Source organism: Balearica regulorum, chromosome 6, assembly GCF_011004875.1.
Source record: "Balearica regulorum gibbericeps isolate bBalReg1 chromosome 6, bBalReg1.pri, whole genome shotgun sequence".
NCBI classification, from domain to species: domain Eukaryota; kingdom Metazoa; phylum Chordata; class Aves; order Gruiformes; family Gruidae; genus Balearica; species Balearica regulorum.
The window spans coordinates 12,754,233-12,773,592 of record NC_046189.1 but is presented as its reverse complement, the minus strand read 5'-3'; the positions used below and the strand labels follow the sequence as shown (position 1 = coordinate 12,773,592).

At 40.6% G+C, this 19,360-nt stretch overlaps 2 protein-coding genes across 4 annotated transcripts; one reads left to right on the top strand and one right to left on the bottom strand.

Annotated features, from left to right (window-relative positions):
* Positions 1–1,600: 1,600 nt before the first annotated feature.
* Positions 1,601–8,735, bottom strand: MAIP1 (matrix AAA peptidase interacting protein 1). Of its 2 annotated transcripts, XR_012836036.1 has the most exons (6): positions 8,181–8,735; positions 6,722–6,793; positions 4,851–4,977; positions 3,699–3,849; positions 3,089–3,311; positions 1,601–1,869 (listed from the first exon to the last, which is right to left on the bottom strand). XR_012836036.1 is itself a non-coding variant. In XM_075756274.1 (5 exons), exons 1-5 carry the CDS (start codon positions 8,499–8,501, stop codon positions 1,791–1,793), a joined length of 750 nt encoding a protein of 249 aa, XP_075612389.1. In that variant the 5' UTR covers positions 8,502–8,725; the 3' UTR covers positions 1,601–1,790. The 2 variants fall into 2 exon arrangements, 1 of the variants encoding a protein (XP_075612389.1); XM_075756274.1 differs by lacking the exon at positions 3,089–3,311 and having other exon boundaries at positions 8,181–8,725.
* TYW5 (tRNA-yW synthesizing protein 5) lies at positions 8,106–17,501 on the top strand. Of its 2 annotated transcripts, none has more exons than XM_075756273.1 (8): positions 8,106–8,246; positions 9,824–9,978; positions 12,172–12,241; positions 13,132–13,176; positions 13,682–13,819; positions 14,692–14,779; positions 15,319–15,435; positions 17,119–17,501. In XM_075756273.1, the coding sequence occupies exons 2-8, from the start codon at positions 9,848–9,850 to the stop codon at positions 17,373–17,375; spliced, it is 846 nt and encodes a 281-aa protein (XP_075612388.1). In that variant the 5' UTR covers positions 8,106–8,246; positions 9,824–9,847; the 3' UTR covers positions 17,376–17,501. The 2 variants fall into 2 exon arrangements, with proteins under 2 accessions (XP_075612388.1, XP_075612387.1); XM_075756272.1 differs by lacking the exon at positions 8,106–8,246 and adding an exon at positions 8,783–8,923.
* Positions 17,502–19,360: the final 1,859 nt, after the last annotated feature.

Below are 19,360 nucleotides of genomic sequence, written 5' to 3'. Positions count from 1 at the left end.
ATCTTTTTTCATTATTAGTCATACAGAAGGGTCTACTCTGCCTTTGCTTCCAAAGACGGAGCACTCACTAGTAAAAGGGCAATCCTTCATCAGTCATGACAGATACTCCCGTTTTGATATATCCAGTCAAACAAACAAAAAAAAATACTAATAAAGTAACCCAAATTAAAAATGAAGATATACCAGCACTTCTAGATAGATCTCTGTTACTTTAATGTGAAAGCAGACCCTCCTGAATATAAAGATGGCTTCAATGGCTTTTGTCGTCTTTTGCTCCATAATAATCACTTCTCATCTAAGTGCATCTTAGATCTGCACAATTCACTAGTGTTCTGCTTGTTTCTCCTGTCACTATGTTAAATACGGCTGATTGCAGCTTCTTGCAGGACATCATTCAGTGGCCCAACTGGACATGCTATCATTTAGCATCACTCAGCAAATGGCCCACAGAATAAAAAACATTTTTTGTTTTGCCTCAAACTTTTGCAGACTGACTGCGTACAAAATGGCGATATGTAATTTCAGATACAGAATTTTGTTCCTCTCCTGAAGATGAGACACTCTGTCATCACTTAACTTTGTACAGAGGACAAATCACAAATTCTCCATTTCAAGGCCAGGCTGCTGCTGCTAAGGCAGAGCAAAATACCATAATTATTTTGCCAGGATTTGACAGAAAAACTTGCTGATAAGTGTTAAACATTCTTCTCATTAAATCACTGCATCAGAAGAGCTGAACTACGGAAAATTTAATTTATAATTATCAATAACAACTATTCTGAATCACAGTAATTATACTTATTTTACACTTCCAAAGCACTGCACAAATCTGTACAACATGCTTGGGTGGACAGTTAGCTTTAGCTTTAAAATTGAGATAGGGGATAAGAAACCCTGTTATGATGATCTCCTGTTAATCTGTATATAAAAATCTCAAGCTACTTACACCAGGGATCTCATGTTCCAGAAACAGAGATAATCTGAGAATTGAGAAACCGTTAAGTTGCAACACCTAATTTTAATGATTTGCTCATTTCTTCAACAGGTGTTTCAAACAGAGGACTTCATTTAGTTTCACTCCTTTAAATTCATGCTTTCAACTGATTTTTTTTTCCTAAACCTCCAAACTTGGAATTGCCTGTATGTTATTGAATTGAAAGAAATGCTGTTTATATTTTTCAGAATATATATATATATATCTATCTTTGATCCATTTTCCCAGTGCAATGCTAAAAGTTTTTTCTTACTCCAATCTTGTACCAAATGCTGATAATGGCTCTAACTTTCTTAATCCCAAATATATTCAAAAGCAAGATTACCTCAAAATGAACTGCTGAGGCTAGACAATCTAAGAAGTCCATCTACCTCTAGTTCATCTTGCATATTATTCAGTTATATATTGTACAGTCCCTAGGGGAAAAAAGAAACATATGAAAATAACTCAGAAGGGCCACTAGCCATAAAAGTGTTATCTTCAAGTAATACCATTTCTTCTCAGAATATAAGAAGTTGACACACTTGTAATACCAGCCTGCGTGAAACTGTGCTGTGTAAATGCCTTGGACGAGCATTAGCACTAATTAAACTTGTACTAGCCTGCTCCAGGGAAAAGGCTTTATTGTAATGCCACAGCACAGTGTGAGTTTCAGAAACAATTCTGGGAAATCAAACATACAAAATTCATCCCTCTTTTGAAGGAGAAGGCAGGAAGGGAAAAGAGAGACAAAAAAGCCTGATATTTGTTACATCACAACATTTACAATGGTACATAAAAAGACTGTAGAAGGCATTTATTCCAATAGCCTTGGATGTTCAATCCTTGTAATTGTCCAGTCTGGTTTTGCTCCTTCTGTAAATTCCCTTTGGAACCTGGAAAAAAAAAAGACAGTAAGTGAAGAGTTGTTAAAATTTACTTGATCCTGAAAGAGCTACTAACTCCAACAAGAAAACATGAAGAAATATTTTACTTCAAAGTTATCCCTGTAAAACCTCCTTAAACTGATGCTTGTGCCCCAAAATGGAATTCTATAGTAAGGAACAAAGTGCACTGACTTCAGAGTATTTTGGTTCGGATCCCACAGACAGGACTAAGCAGCAACAGTAAAGATGCTGATACCAAGAAAGCACTCAGTTTTCATAGCAGTAACTATGCATATAGCTTTGTGGCAGATCTTCATCTCTAAATAAAGGGTTTCGTTTAATGGGATGGTAACTGCATTGTAAAGGGAAATCACATGCTACGCATTCTACCTGAAAATTTTCATTTTTACTGAACTATACTTTACAAATCAATGTTTTCAGAAATACATCAAAGATCAAGCTAACAGTAGCACTGAATCTCCCTGAAAGAAAACTACGCAGCTGTTGATAGGAAAATGAAAACATCCATCCCTATTTTCAAAGAATCTGTGTCTTCCTTTTGTAGTCGTTAATGTCTTTCTCCCTGAGCATGTCAGTTTTGACTGCTTGTCATCTAAAGATAAGTCTGAGCTTCAAGCTGAATATTCATGCTCCCAAGTAACCGGTGTATTGTGGACAAGAGCAGTATAACCTCAGTGCTTTGCAATTACACACAAATCCACTCCTGGAACCTGTCTTCTCCAGACACCCAAATACTTAACACTAGGCTTCCAAGGCCTGTAGTATCTTTGCCCATTTGCGGTTAGCACTGAAAACAACAGAAGGAATACATACTTTAGGTGTTTAGGAACAGGTATTTAGGGCGTTCAGGGGAGGTTCTTGAGGTTAATGGAGCTTCAGAAGACTCCAACTGTAAAAACCATGCTGAATTCGGCTAAGGGATGGATCCACAAAAATCCACCCAAGCAAAAAGCACTGGTGTCCTCAGAGCATTTCCTTTGTTTCAGAACTCCTGATCATCTAGACCCCATAGTCTCTCCATTTCAAACATGGTGTAGAAGCCATTAATTATATTGCATTTGTCTCACAAAACCCCTCATTTTTTCCAACTTCTGAGAATGTTATTTTCAGTACATTTTGCCAACTGTGCGGATGTTTCTGCACTGCTCTGCGATCAGTACACTAATACAGACATTATTTACAAGCATTTCTATGAGAATCCATCTACCTAATGTGTGCTTTGAGGGCTTGGATCAGAGTGGTATGAATTATCTGAACACCAGGTGATGCCTGCTTTGTTCTGCCCTTCTGCAGAAAGCATTTGGCTCAAAAATTTCCTCCTTCATGAGCTACTTTTTCAGCTAATTGCAGTTCTGACTTCTGTGCAGGAAGTGACAAGTCAACAGCATCACACTTGACTGCTTGGCTTGACTTCATTGCTGTTAGCTGTGCTGCAAGAAATGGGAAACAAGGACTGATGTTGACCTACTTCCTGAAAGCTGCAGGAGCAGTATAGGAAAGGATCAGAAATCTCATTCAGTGCTCTAGCTATTGCTCTTCCTGAGAGAGAGAGCTCTCATTAATCTCAACTCACAAGCAAGGTAATAATATAATGACTTGAAGGGGTATTTAAAAAAATTTGGCCCTAGAATAAAAACTAGAAAGCTGGATGAGAACTAACTTAAATTAGCATCAAGGTAAATTAAAACACACCAAGTTCTGCACTGGCACAGTGTGAATGCTTTCAGTTCCTAAACTGCTTTCCACACAGCTAGCCTGTGTACATGGAAGAAAAAAAAAAAAAAAACCACCAAAAAAAATCGAACAAGTAAACTTACTCATAGTTTGCTGTTAAAAGATGTCTTTTCTCTTCTGTGCTTTCATCTCCAAACACAATCTGGAAAACTTTGGTTTCACCTGGTACTTCATCAGGTAGGTTAGCACCATTCAGATACCAAAAACGCATCAGGATACTAACAAACTTTCTTCCTGTTGGAAATAAATCAAAGCATAAGGTAAATCTCATTTTTCTCATTGCTTAAATACTCCTGTTTGCTATCTAGCATACATTCTAGTGAGACACTGGAAGGGCAGCTGACTTCAGCCATAAAGAACGCATGATAGAATAGTGACCAATAAAGCTATTTAAAGCTATATTCATGCTGTTTAGCAACATTAAAAATACATTCTGTAGAAAGGTATGTGTTTTATCATGAGTGCTGGTTGCATGACACTGTACATAATCAAACCATATGAAGAAAAGCTGATTACCACAAGGTCCAAAGCCAACTACCGATACTACAAAAGTATGTAGAGTAGGTGAAACTCAGGGGAGCTAATTAAGAGAAAAAAAATTCCCTATTCCCCCAAAACAAGAAAAAAGCTTACTATGTCTGACAATTTGAAATGCTCTTTGGAAGACCCATGGTTACATTATAAACCATGCCAACTGTGTCTGATAGTGAACTGAGCATATAATGCTGGTATTTAACCAGAAGAAAAACTTGTTTGAGCTCATCGCTAGCTTAAAAAAAAAATAATCAAGAAGTCCTAGAATAAAGCATATTCCATGAAAGCAGAATAGAAGTGAAGATAGCAAAATTTATTTCATTATCCAGCCTTCACTATTCTTCTTGGAAGATATGTTTTCATTGCTGAAGCAACAGCTTTCTGCATATAGTAGAATAATTGTTTTTGAGTGGTTTGAGATTGCTAAAGGACTAATAATGTAAAAGTCTGAAATTACAAAAGAAGCGTAGTGGGCAAGACCTAAACAGAAGTCAAAACAGTCCCATGATTTATTAAGAATAATCTCTCAGGTTCTGGTTTAAAAGGAAATCTGGGAATTATATATAGATGAACTATAAACAGAAGAACAAGGAACGAGCAACAGTACTCAAAACAACATCTGCAAGGAGAAGGCCTGCTTCGTAGCAAAACCAGGAAATAAGACTGCCCATTGCTGAAATGTTTTAGAATTCTAAACATACCATCATCATCATAGTAAATGCGAACATCTCCTTCTGTTGTGTACATGATTGCATCAATGTCAGCTGCTAAAGCATCCCTGTGGTTGTCAGGGAGCAAAGACAGCTTTTCCTTCAGCACCTGAAGTACCTAAATTCAGAAAAACTGTCAGTTTTTCATTAGGAAATCGAAGTAACAATCTTTTCTACTGCAATTAATAAAATGAGCTGTATCACTAAAACATTTGTATAACATACACAACAGCAGAAGTGAAAAAGCACTGGGAAGTTTGAGCACTCCCAAATCCTAATTCAGTGATATTAAAAAAGATCCATTTAATGCTCAAATCAATGAAAACAAAGTATTTTTAAAAATGTTTAGAAAAGGTAGTGTCAAAACAGAAGTTGCAAAGCAAGGGAGGTAAGCCCAGAAAATACCAGTTAAGCTTGCTTCCACAACCATACTTACACTCTGCCTTTCTCACTGTGTATTTCTTAGCTTTTCGTTCAATTATTTCTTCATTATCGTTCACAAATTTCTTTGAAAATCAGTTCTGTTATGACTAGGTTTATCTTTGCCATTTTGTGATCCGCATTCTCATTAGAAGAAGTTTACACACAATCAGAAAAGACTGAAAATTCATTGCTCTGGGACTTAAGTTCCATATTGCATTCACATCCGTAGTATTTGAGTGTCCTAAAACCTACACAGCTGTGTTAAGTAGAAAAAGGGTGTGGTGCACAAACTGAACAGAGGCATCACCTCAAACATTCTGTGAGAAAGACACGTCAGAAGGAAGGATGAAGCTGCGCAGCACTTATTTTTCACTTATACTCAGTTTTTAGCCTCACTTGAATTGCCATTTTTTAGTAACAAACAAATCCAGAGGTCACATGGAAGCAAGAGGCGATCTTCACTATAAGGTGTTGTTTCTAGTACGTTTTGCAGGTATAAAATTCGCTGGCCAAAGCAACAACAAAGTAGTGTGGTATCACAGCCTCATCCGCTACATGTTCTGGTTACATGAGGTCTCTGGATCAATGTTAACCTGATCACCTGAAGAATTTAAGATGAGCTGAGGAAGAGGAGATGCTCAAAACAACTATAAGAAACAAACTCACATTTTATTGCTATATCTGCTCAGAGAGAGGAGGCAAGATTGTCCAGTGGGGATGCACTAGAACAGCACCAAAATTTTTGCTGCAAAGGCATTGGTGGCAATAGGGCAGGCCAAGCTGACATCCAGTAACAAGGCAGACATAGACCTGAAGTATCTCCTGCACTTGACTCTCAAGCATCTGCTACCTCCGTCCCCTGGGAAGGCCAAGACAACTTCGGCAATTAAAAATTCATAAAAACACAGAACACACAGCACTGATGTTTAACTAGCCAGGTCAGCCACATCCCTGAGACCACGATGTAAAACTGAGGCCTTCCAGCAGTAACCAGTAATTGGCTGTATGATCTGCTTGGGAGTGGGAATGTACTAGTGTAGCAGGGATGAGCACAAAATAGTTCCTTTCCTCATCTGCATTCTGGTGCACAGACCAAAAGCGTCAGCTATCTGCCTACACCAACAGAGCTATGCAATTCCACCTGCCATGCAGAACCCACTGCCTTTCAATCCTTTCTGGTACACCAGCAATCTTTTTGGCAATTGGTCCTTATGCACAATGGCAAGAATATTTTGGGTTTTTTTAAATACAGTAACTTTAAGTTTCAAGCCTTGAAATTAAACATTAAAAAGCTGCAGGACAAAATTGCCCTGTTCTGCATTATCCTGTTTTTCCCAAATTAAACCAAACTGGCAGTATTTATAGATAATGACAGGCTGAATACACGTGACTTCATAATGGAAAATCAATTGCTAGAATAAGAGATAAAAAGCATTTACCTCTGCTGATACAAGTTCATCCAGCAGGTCAAGTTTACGCTGAGATAGCAGCTTTGAAACAACAGAAAAAGCCTACCAAAAAAAAGAAAAAAAGAGAGAGAAATACATGAACCAATAACACTAAGTTGGCTTATTTTTCTATTTTTCAGAGAAATCCATCATTATGTGGCAAGCTACCCAACTATTCCATGATTTAAGATTTCAGTGTTTGCAGAGTATAGCACCATTGAAATGCAAGCCCTCCAGCATTAAAAAGAGTGATTTCCTGAACTGATAAAAACATAAGGTTTCTTTTCAGTCTCTCATTTTTTAAAGCATCAAACCTTTTGATAGCTATGCATTCACTTGCGTGTTTACTAAAAAAAAAAAAAAAAAAAAAAAGCATTACAGTAATCTATATAAGTTGGTTTTACTCTCTTTTTGATAATTCAGTCAGTCTATGTCTTTTTTCCCCTGTAAATATTTTGTTCTCCTGCCCCTTTTCTCAGCTCATCTCCTGGTTTTAGTCAAAAGAGAAACTCCAGTTTATAAAATTTCTTCATAAATCTGGTTTAGTCTCTAAACTTCAGGAAACTCAACTCCCCTTCTCCCCTCAATTTTGCAGGTATATTTACACACAATAGTGCCTCTACATATTCAGGTAGCGTACTTGTGAAATACTGACAGAGTGTTTAGGACTCTACAGCAAGTAAAAACAAAAAAAACTAGGATAAGGCAAAACAGGTGGTTCTGTGGGCATGGCAACTAACTCAGTGTAGGGTTATTTTGTCTCTTGAATTGATCTTAAGCACTTTAATATTTTGTCCCTTACCATATGGCGTGTTGGTTTGGGTTGGGTTTTTGTTTGTTTTTTTAAATTAAATACCATAACTGAAGTTTCACAGCAGGTAACTATAATTTTTACTTGATTAGCTTTGAGGTCACTACCTCTTTGACAGATTGCATTGACAGAGCTTATTGGGTTCATAAATTTGGAGAAACAAATACATGCACCACTTCTACGCCTGCCTAAGCTTTGTCGTTTTAGGAAAATCGGCTACGAGGCAATACATTTCTGCTTAAAGTCTCTAGAACACGCGGAAGGACCTTTCTTCGTATTACTTTGGGGGATGGCTAAAACAGCTCATTTAAATTCCACAGTCTGGGAAAAGAAACCAAGAAAAGCCTGAAGAAAAGCGCACCTCCGGTTATTCTCACTTCCTCCAGAAATGAGGTACCCGGAGCCCAAAGTGGGGAAGTCCATCTATTTTACACACGAGAGAATCCAGGCGCTACCCGGTCCGCCTGTGAAATCAAACCCGGGCACGGCAGCCCCCCCGGGGAGGCTCAGCGGGGCGGCCCTGGGCGCAGCCAGCGCGGCTCGGGCACCTCTTGCCCTCAGGCCGGCGGACGGGCCCTTCTCGCCTCCCTGAGGCGCCGGGCCGGGTGACCCAAGCCCCGCCGCCCGCTCGGCGCTCACCTGCTTGGCCCCCCGCGTGAACTCCTCGATGCTGAACTCCTGGTCGAAGTAGAGGCGGATGAGGAGGTAATAGAAGCGGGTGCGGAGCCAGGCCAAGGGGCTGGTGATCCTCACCACCACCACCCGCCGCTGCGGACCCTCGGCCTCCGGCCCCTGCCCGGCGGTGCTGGCGAACCGCGCGGCGGGCCGGAGCGGGCGGAGCGCGGCCGGACACAGGGCCGGGGCCGGAGCGGCGGCGGGCGGCGGGACCCGAGCCGTCCCCGGCGCCGCGAGCGCGCGCGCGAGCCAACGGCAGCGGCCGGTAGCCGCGCGCAGCGCCATGATAGCCGATGTCCCCCTCCGCCCCCCGGCTCGTCCGTCCGGGGCGCCCGCTCCGCGGGAAACAGAGCCGCCGCCGCTGGTTCCCTCGCCGCGGCGAGTCCTCCGTAGCCGGTGGCGGTCCGGGTGACCGGCGGTTCCGCTCGCGCTGGCTCAGAGGAGCGCGCGGTCACCGCGGGACCCGCCCTCCGGAGAAGGGAGGAATCCGCTGTCTCCCCGGCCCTTGCATACCGGGAGCACCCTGAGGGGGGAACGTTTCTGCGCGAGCTCTTCTTTCCGGGGGGGGGGGGCGGGGGAGCAACAGGAGACGGACGCGGGTCACCGGCGCGGAAGCGGCCATGGAGCGGCGGGAGCAGCCGGTGGCGCCGGTGGCGCGGCTGGCAGCGGTCACGCGCGAGCAGTTCCTGCGAGACATCTACCCCCGGGTACGGCTCTGCTGCTCTCCCCTCCGCCCCCGCGCACCCGAGCGGCCCGGAGTCGCTCCGCAGCCACGCGGGGGAGGATGGGCCCGGGGCAGCTGCCCGCCCTGGCTACGCGCGGGCACGGGTGTCGTGAGCGGGGCCCCGCTGGGGCCGCACGGAGGCCTGTGGCAGGGCCAGCGCTGACAAGCCGCAGGTTTGGGGTCTGTGCGTTTCCTAAGAGGTATCGCGATCCATTAAACCGCGTGTGAGTTCAGGAGCACGGGGCTCCCGCAGGCAAACCCGCTGCGAGCTGCTGAGAGGCTCATTTTCTTCTTCTTAAAAACCCATGCGATTGCTGGTTTTGTTTCTTTGTCATCGCTGCTTCCTTTTTTCTCCGAGGTCCCAATTCAAAGCAGAAGTGTCTTTCTACTCATTTTTTTGTGCGCTCTGGATGAAACCTGTGCATTCTCAGCATCAAGGAGCCTTAATATAGCTGGAAAGAGCTTATTTCCTGAGAACATATAGCACCACCATAGCTCACAGTCTACACCATAACTCTATGGTCTTTTGTCTGGTTTCTGCTGGGCTCTGGCTAGTATGACTAAAACTATTCCTTAGCATGGCTAGATTTCTCAATGGCCCCAGCTCAAAGTTGAGTGTTAAAATTTTCTTTCCCTCTCCATATCTTTCCTTACTCCACTAGGACAGAGGATATAGTAAATAGAGAAACAGCCCCACGATTTACTGCATTTTGTTTCTACGTTCAGCATTCTGATTCGCTTTGTGAACAAATCAGTTGTGACTTCGTGTAGTGGGTCCTGGTATTCAGCTGACTTGTTTGTGTGTACTTTGAGAAACGAATTCTGATTTTTTTTCCAGTGGATGCTACGAGCAGTTTACCATTGAATTTTTTTTGTTCCTTAGAGACAGCCAGTAGTGCTGAAAGGAATGGAACTAGGCACTTGCACAACCAAATGGACAGTAGATTATTTGAGCCAAGCCGAAGGATCTAAAGAAGTAAAGATTCATGTTTCTGCAGTGCCACAGATGGATTTCCTCAGTAAGAACTTTGTGTATAGGTACTTCATTCAAGGCCTCTTGTATTTAAAGCTATGCGCTTGTAACTTTCACATGTACGGTGCGTATGTTTGAAGCTGAAAACTTTAAATTACGTATCAAAGTGCTGTCCTTGATTTCTCCTTTTCATTCCACAAATATCTCAAAACCCTGAATAAATACTACAGGCTGAAAGGACGGGCCAAACAGGGCCTTAAAAGTGATGGCATGAGAAAGTGTTATAAAGATATTATGATAGTGCACTCTTGTAGGAAATTCGAGCCTGGTATTTGCTGGCATTAATAAAAAACCCAAATGTTACTGAATAGTGCTAGTTTCTGACTCACCATGTGTCTGAACCTCTTAGAATGCTGGCATCTGGCAGGCAGGCTATTCCACTCTAGAGGGATGTTACTAATTAAACCCAAGCTCCTTTCAAAGTCAGCATGTGCAATTCGCAGAATGTTCAAACTACTGGATACCACATATTTCACCACCTCTTTAATCTTGGTGTGGGTCACGTAAACTCTTCATCTCCTCTGAAGTTCCTCTCATGTAGCTGCCAAAACATTTCTTCAGAGTTCATCTTATCCCAGTCATTGTGTTGCTCTTCAAGGGTAAATGCCTTTATTTCAGTTGTTGTTTGTTTTCCATAAGTGGGAACAAGATGTGTTCAGTCTGTTAAAACTTTTAAGAAGGCTGAACATACACTCTAAGTGTAAACAAGCTCCAATTCTCTATGAGCGGAGCCTGTTGTTCAGGGGAAAAAACACCTATATTCTGCTCACTGCATAATGAACTTTTGAATCTTTGAAATTAGGTTGTACTTGAATGACTTTGCCTTATCTCTGTATTTTCCTTTCACCACTCTTATTTTGTTTCTTATTATAATATGTCTTACTGTGAGTTCACATACAGTTGATCTGGCGTGCTAGTTTTAGCAGGTTTGTAGACAGCTGTATGGAGGTGCTCTGATGGTGCTTCATTATAGCAAGTGTTAGGACTTTCAGCTAATTCATTTGAAATTCAGGAAGCTTTGAGCCTTTCCACAGCAAGCCCCTCATTCTGACATGAAGGGAGAGTAAGTAGAACTAAAAGAATAGAAACACTAAGGACTTAGCACCGCAGTTCCATGATTTTAAACTGATGCACGTGAGTAGTACTGCACTCCTGTTGTAAGCTGCATGCTCCCACCCTGTCTTTGTGTTGGTTCTGGAACTCATTCAGCCATGTTGTGATGCGCTGCAGAAATCTGAATGTTTTTCTGCTGTTTTAGCTTTGCTAGCAGGTTCACCATGAGGTCAGATGGGCGGCAGTGCTAGCACAAGGGAGGAGATGGGACGATTAGAGCAGACAGCAAGGGCAGAGCTGCGGCAGCACCAGCACGCATCAGTTTAAGCTGTCATGGAGCTGTGCTCTCACTTTCTTCAGTACTAAATGCAAATGGGCATGATGTAACAGTACAACTGAAGTCAGAGGATTGGGTTTTGTTTGTTTGTTTTTCCATTGACTTCAGTGGTTGTTGTATTTGGCTCTTAAAAAAAGCCTAAAATGGTTAGAGAAGTGGTCTAAGCACTGTCAGGTCCAGATTGTATTCTGGTAGAAGGGATAATAGGATCACAAAAGATTTTGCTTTAGGATATTTTCTTTTTAACCCTGGGTTAAGATGGAGCCAGATTCTTCTCCGTGGTTCATGGTGACAGGACAAAAGGCAATGGGCACAAGTTGAAATACAGGAAATTCTATTTAAATTATTTAAAAAAAAAAAAAAAAAAAAGCCTTTTTTACAGTGAGGGTAGTCAAACAATGGAACAGGTTGCCCAGAGACGTTATGGAGCCTCCATCCTTGGAGATATGGAAAACCCAACTGGATGCTGTCCTGGGCAGTCTGCGGTGGTTGACTGTGCTGGTCAGCCTGGGTTGGACTGGAGGTTCTCCAGAGGTGCCTTCCAGCCTCAGCAATTACGTGATTCCATTTGGATATACATTGGAACAATTTACTAAAGCAGAGAGGTTTGTATCTCGGTCGAACTTTTCAAACATCCACTGCAAACATTGATTAGTCACCATGTTTTTAAAAAAAAAAAAAAAAAAGGCAGCATATTGCATCTTCAGTTATACTAGATATGGTAAGAGAGCTTATGATTTTAAATGTGGCATTTAGACCATAGGTTGTTACATTGATCATCGTATAAATTTAAATATTTATATTTCAGAACTCTGCCTTTTGATGTATTTGTACAAAGAGCAGCTGAAGTCAAACACAAGGAGTACTTTCTTTCTGAGGTAATTTCCTTAGTGTCACAGTGTCTTCTGTCGGTTGTTTTGCCAGTATATGGAGGGGAAAATGATTGATTGTAACTTAAAGTCTTACTCCAGTAAAGCACTTGATGCTAGCTTTAACTGTTTTGTGTGGCTTGGAGCCAAGGGAAAAAATGTGGGGAGATGGCAATTTTTCTCGGAAATTGCTTTATATGTGTATGGTGTGGTTAACTTCAGTGGTCCTGTTTCTGTTAACAAATCTGCTTACATGAGCAAAAATTCCAGCATAAAATTGAGACATCAAACCTTGCTTTAGAAAAATAACTGTATCATTTACATGTTTTGCAAGAAAATGTCATGAAGATATTTTAGAGTTTGATTGTGTTTGCTAACAAAATACAAATACAGATTTATTGTAACATAATTTGTGAGTAGCAGATATGTGGCTACCTTTACATATCAGTGTTCAAACTAGGGATTTTTCAGATAGGTGTGATTAGCAAACATTTTTGAATGCAGACATGCTTTTCACCTTTTATGCTACGTAGGGTGCTGTAGGTTTTGAAGCTAATTGAAGTAACTTCCTGCATCAGTGTTCTGAAGAACTTGTTATAATCTGCATTTGCTTTGAATCCGTTCAGTAACAGCAATGCTAAAGCAGTTGACAAGTTTCCCTCTGCTTCACTCTTCCACTCTCAGTCAATTAACTTATTTTTCCCGTTTCTTGAGATGAACAGCAGGGAGCGGTAAAGGCAATATAACAAAGTACCTGCACTTGTAAATGCCATTTTTTTTGTACCATGTTTCAATGAAGCCCTGCATTAGATTAATGAGAAAATACAGGCTCTTTGTTTAAGTGTATTTGTAATTCTTATTAAAAAACCAAAACGATTCTCTTTTTGTGTTCTTTTCAGGATGAAAAGTACTATTTGCGATCCGTGGGTGAAGATGCTCGGAAGGTGAGTTACTTGAGATTACAGTTCTAATATCGTAAAGTCGCAGTTTAGGAATACTTTAAAAAGCCTGTTGTCATCCACTGGCTGCATAGTACAGGCATGCGATTTGTTTATGGTCCCTTGGCCTATGAATCTGACTGGATTTAGGTCAGAATATTTAAACCTAAGTGTCTAAAATAGTTGTTATACAAGAGCTTAGCTCATCACTGAAGAGTACACTCCTCACCTCCCAGTGTTTAGTTTTTGTTCTAAAATAATATAAAAGGATTTCTGATGATCTCTTGCTTCTTCAAAGTGATTTCTAGCAGTCACAGTTCAAACTACCTCTCTGGCTCTCTTATTATCGTTGACCAAGTCAACGCTGAAATGGTGACTGCCAAAAAGCATTGCCTCAGCCAGTGCTGACGTTGTGGCCCCATGTTTCATATGATGGGAAATGATAGTGAAGTGCTCCCTTATTCTAATGTGCATCTAGGGTTCCCTAAGAGTTACGTCCTTTTTGTTTCAGGATATTGCAGATATGAGAAAGCAGTTTCCTATTTTGGCACAAGATGTTCAGATTCCAGAATATTTTGAGAAGGAACAGTTTTTCTCTAGTGTCTTCCGCATCAGCTCAGCTGGATTACAGTTATGGACACATTATGATGTAGGTAATACATGTGTTTAGCATAAAATGTTGCAGATGGCATTACGGAGTTGAGATACTAAGGTACAAATCTCTAAGATCTGTTAATGACAAATTTCACATGTTTTAAAATAAATTAAACGCTTTCAGTGGTACAGTGAATTTTAAATAGATGTATTGTGTGGGCATAATATCTTACTGTCTAATTCCATACTTATAAGATTAAATGTTGTTTGATTTTGGGTTTTTTTTTTACTGTTTTGAGTTTCAGTTAAAAATCTAAAACACAGTAACTTTCAACATTTTTGTCTTGAAGATTACCTTATTTTTTTATTCTAATAGCCAGATTGTTGGTAATTGTACAATGATTTGGGCAGTCTGTTGCTGCAATGCAATAGATTCCAGCTAAGATTGTCTTCTAACACTGTGCAGTGCAATTCTGACTAAATTTATTTATAACAAAAACAGGCTTTTGCATTATAATTAGAAAAAAGAATCCTTTATCAATAGAAAGTCAGGAAAATGAGGTAGGGGTAACATTGAAAAAGAAAAGGAATTCCACATATATGTTTTATTTTGTTTTGCTGGTTTATATGTTTGTGTTTTAAGATGGAACAATTTGATTCCTATTTAGGGAAAAAAACAAAGTTGTTGGAAAGCAATGTTGTGTTGCCAAATGTACTATTTGTCAAGAACATGCAGCTAAGGAATAAAGTAACTTGCATTCTTGAGTTTTTTAGATTAATTATATGGGGAAGCTCATTTAGCTAATTCTTAACATATGAAGATTTTAATAATTCCTTTTTTTGAGCTGATGATATTCTAGATTAGTTGCAGGTTATGTAATAATTCTTAACTCTTGGCTGACATCTCTCTTACTATGCTCGTTCCAGGTAATGGATAACTTCTTAATCCAAGTAACAGGGAAAAAACGAGTTGTTCTGTATAGTCCTCGAGATGCACCGTATTTATATTTATCAGGTATGTTATGTCACATCATCTAGTTCAGAGGTTGGTGATCATAGTTGCCTTTCCAGCTCACAGGTGCTGCACTGTAGAAAAAAAATGACTAACAGACAGCTTGATATAAAAGAAGTCAGTTGGGCCCGTAATTCTGATGCTGTTTGCTAATCAGGTCAGTGGGGCAGGTTAAGAAATTTGCAAAGGAGCACGGCAGCTTTGCTGGGTTCTGTTTTCAGCACCTAACTGTGGAGGAGTACAGCGCTCTGGATTCAAAATGGTGGTTTAAATGTCAGGGAAAGCATCTTTTAGTGTTAATAAGGTTGCAGTTACAGGGGAGGTATAGGCAACAGAAGAAGGGAGATACAGACAACAGAAGAATATGTCTTTTCAGTAAATAAGGAGTGCCATCAGGTTTGCCTGGTTTGTAGAAGAGTTATGGAACAATAAACCAGTATTAAAGTTGATTCAAGAACTGCCATTTCCAGCAATGTGATAATGCTTTGTTTTTGTTTGGAAAAGAAAGAACGTTTATTCATTACTTCTGAAAACTTTCCTAGGTACTAAGTCAAAGGTGCTGGATGTGGACAACCCGGACTTAGAGAAATATCCCCTTTTTGTGAAAGCCAAGCGCTATCAATGTTTTCTGGAAGCAGGAGATGTGTTATTTATTCCAGGTAAGTAACAAATACTTCCTGACTATGTTTTGTTTGCAATTTCTCATTTCTAGGGATGGTAAGAGGTTACTAAAGCATTTCTGTGTTGTAAGTAGGAGCATCTAAAGACACTGGCAAAACTCGTCTACTTCTTCCAACTGTAGTAATTAGCCTAATAAAGGGTATTATTATATCTACGTACAAATCCTACCTTCCCTAAGATTACAATGTATGCTTCTGACTTGGTGTCTTAATAGATCAGCATTATAAAATCAACTTGTGAAATCTGAAGTTACCTCAGTGACTTCAGTTTTCTAATGACAGAATTTGAGTTAATTTCTGTTCTTCTGTAGCTCTGGTACTTAAGAACTGTGAGGCACGTAATTTGATGAGAATTATGGATGATAGAGTTATTGGACCTTCTAGATATTTATAATCGCCTTTGGGGAATGGAAAGACAAATCCTAATCATTTTTCTGCACAAGGAGAAAATACAAAGCTGCTTTCTGGGCTGAGATGACAATTCTGGTGATCAGGGAAGGCATTTGAATTAATCCTACTGAACTATTCCTACTCATTGTTTATTTTAACTCATCATAAGCTTGTGGCAGATACTTATTTTGTTCCTTTTCATGTTATCTGAGCAATATAAACAGGCCAGTAAACAAGAAGGCAGTAGGTTTTTAGGAAGATTTGGAATAGATTCTTAGCCTTGGACTCGTTACTTAATTTTGAACTTACCAATTGTGTTTCTTTCTTTAGAAACTTGGTTACAGTTAGTGAAAGGTATGTCACACTATTGCTAATGTCAGCATACATAATTTCTGGTTTGTTCTGTGCAGTACAGATACTAGTTTGTCTTTGCCAGTAGGTGCGCTGGTCCAAACTTAAGACATGCTCAGCACTCTTATACATGACTGGGGAGTATAGGGATTTCTGAGTCCAGAGAATGGTGCTAGCTTTGTCAGCATTCTAGAATGCTTATTGCTGAAAAAAGGAGATGCTCTTTGAGAAATGTGTGTTGTTATCATGGAGAAGGTAGAAGCAGCTCCTTTTCCTAACCTGAAAGAAACTGCTTGTTCATTTCTCAGAATAAGCTTCAGCACATACAAGCAATAAGCTGCAATAAGCACGGCATTCAGTCTTTTAGCTTAAAATTGAAATAGGGTAAATATACCATATTAAACTTACTTATAAAAAGTACTCAATGAGGCAAAAATGTCTTTGCTTCCTTACCACAGGCATGATGATTCAATTGAAAAGCCTCATGATTTTACTGTGAAAACATTAGCAACTTGCATGGGTGATCTGGCTGATGCTGGTGGTTTACGTTAATGCTTGAACAATCTGTTAGGGACTAAATCTATGAAAACAGGTATCTGCAGTCAGAGTAGAGATGAGTGAGGGAAGATGTCTTATTTGCATCCTACACATGCTTGTAATTTGCTTACATTTGAGCATCTCTTCATACTACAGCAATTGTTACTTTTGTGTGAAGTTATGGATCGACACAAACATCGTGAAGAACTTACTAAATTTAGCACACTGTCATATATTCAGGGATGAATACCTGTAAAAAAACCAAAAAACAGTAGTTGAGGCTTTTCCTCTACTAGATTTAGTTTGGGTGATTCTGACACTTGTTATGAGTCATCTGAAAGTTTCAGATGTTAAATTTCATCTTAGACATTCTTCTTTCTACAGCTTTGTGGTTCCACAATGTAATTTCTGAGGAATTTGGAGTGGCACTGAATGTCTTTTGGAAGCACCTTCCTGCTGAGTCCTATGATAAGAGTGACACTTACGGAAATAAAGATCCCACAGCAGCCTCTAGAGCTATACAGATCTTGGACAGGGCCTTGAAAACACTTGAAGAACTGCCTGAGGAATATAGGGATTTTTATGCTCGGAGAATGGTGTTACGCATCCAAGAAAAAGCCTATAGGAATGATTATGGATAAAATAACACATTGTAATTCAGCAAGCTCCTGTGAAAGTAGAGAATCGTATGTTAATATGGAAACTGTCCATGTGCACATACATACACTTTCTGTAAGACTAATAAAAACTATGTTGATAAACTGTTATAGATTGTTTATCTTGTTTTTTCTTGTTTTTCTTCATATGCAGTGAGTGCACAATCTGCTTGATCTGGAGATGGTCTGTCTTCTACAACGAGGCATACATTCGCAGCACCAGCACTTGTAACTCTACTTTTTTGGAGTGTTGTACTTAAATTTTTCTGAACAGAAGTTTTGGTATCTGGGCTGGGCTGACAGCATGTATGCTTACAAGTAACTGCACATCTTCCTGAATTCCACCTCGTTTACTAAAGTTTAGGAAAACCATAGTGGTTTCTGAGAAGGTCCAAGAAAGCCATTGGTGGTGGTTCTAAGGGTCATGGGGGTTTTTTGAGCAGTAGTCTGGAAATAAGTGTGGGGAGTTTCTGCTCCCTCTTGTGGTGAAACTGAGACTGGGCACGGAAAAAAAGCAAAAGCTAACCGTGTAAGGTTAAGCTTAGAATTGTTCGGCAGCTTGACCGCGAAGTAAATGATTTACCCCTTTCCTAGCTGAATAAGGTATTGTGTAAACTTTGTCCCTGCCCCGGTGCGGTTGGGCAGTATTTGCAGCTGCAGCAACAGCAAACACTTGCAACTAATGTGCCCACAAATCCATCCAGCTGCAGTCCTAGAATCTGAAATGAAGTTTATCATTCTGGAGTAGATGTAGAATCTATTGGGAGTGGTGTTTGAGATGCACTATGTTACCACATGGAAGGAGGTTGCATTGCACCTTTTGGGATGGAGCCTGTTGTAGAGGCATTGCAGATGGTTACTTTTTGGCAGATTCCAGTGCTTACAAAAGCCTTGTGAAATAAAGACAGGCACCTCACAGGAAAGATAGGTTGTCATTGTCCCTTTGAAATCCCTCTGACGTTACTTGTGCTTTTTGGGGAACGCAGCATTTATCTGACATTTAGGTCAGTCTGTTACTTCTAGCAGTGTTTTTTGAGAACTGTAACTTGTCAAAAGCTCTTAGACTAAATAGATATGTAGTGTTAATAAAGTGCTGGAAAAAACTTTCTCCAGAGGAGCAGGGGCTTGCAACACTGTGCAGATTATTCTTCTAAACCTGTTCTTCTTGGCAGTTCAGCACAGTGAAAATAGTCTGCTACCATGTGAATGGGCAGCCGGCCATCTTAATGAATAGGCATGAATGGAACCAGCCAAGCGATTCTGATGGGCATCATTGTACGTTCTGAGGGTAGAATTTCAATTTGGGATCACAAATAGGTCTCCCCAAATTTTTGTTCGAAAATGAACAAGGATTGCTTGTGCATACTGCTGAGACAGAACCCTGTGTCTGTTAGGCTGGGGAAGCCTCTTGGCTTTGTTGGACTGGTAACATTGAGGGTCCCAACTTAATAGCTCTGCAGAGGTGTACAGGCCATATGCTTTGTGTGCTAGGACTAAAGGGAGAGGCTTGGAGAGCCTGCAGGGCCCAAGTTGTGTTCTAGCGTTGTGCCTGCACACCTATCTCTGTTAAATCTCACCACTGGCAGATTCTCAGTATGTGAGTAGAGTACTGTGCTGATCCCTCGTTCTGCTGTTTCTTCGTTCTCCATTCCCAAAAGAGAGATGCTAGCTGGGTGTGCTTGGCCGCCCTCAACACTCAAGTATAAGGAAAGCTTCATGGAGCAGCAGTCAGTGTATGAGTGATCTGCTTACGTCTCAGATGTGAGAAGTGTCTGCTGTACTCTGGAGGGAGGGAAGGAAGGAGGGAGGAAGAAAGGGAGAGAGGCAAGGAGCCGTTTGGGGCTTGGGGAGGGGAGAAATAAAAGGAGGAAAACCCCATGGGTCAAATGTGTTCACTGCTGTGCCATCTAATGGTGATATTAAGATTTTCAATAATTCTTGTTCCATAGCGTGCATGTAAAAAGCATAAA

Coding starts and splice junctions, on each gene's coding strand:
- MAIP1 (XM_075756274.1), bottom strand. CDS start 8,501: ATGGCGCTGCGCGCGGCTACCGGCCGCTGCCGTTGGCTCGCGCGCGCG. Junction 6,794..8,180: donor TCACGCGGGGGGCCAAGCAG/GTGAGCGCCGAG, acceptor TTTTTTTGGTAG/GCTTTTTCTGTTGTTTCAAA. Junction 3,850..4,850: donor CATTTACTATGATGATGATG/GTATGTTTAGAA, acceptor TATTTCCAACAG/GAAGAAAGTTTGTTAGTATC.
- TYW5 (XM_075756272.1), top strand. CDS start 8,837: ATGGAGCGGCGGGAGCAGCCGGTGGCGCCGGTGGCGCGGCTGGCAGCG. Junction 8,924..9,823: donor TGCGAGACATCTACCCCCGG/GTACGGCTCTGC, acceptor TTTGTTCCTTAG/AGACAGCCAGTAGTGCTGAA. Junction 13,820..14,691: donor AGTTATGGACACATTATGAT/GTAGGTAATACA, acceptor TGCTCGTTCCAG/GTAATGGATAACTTCTTAAT.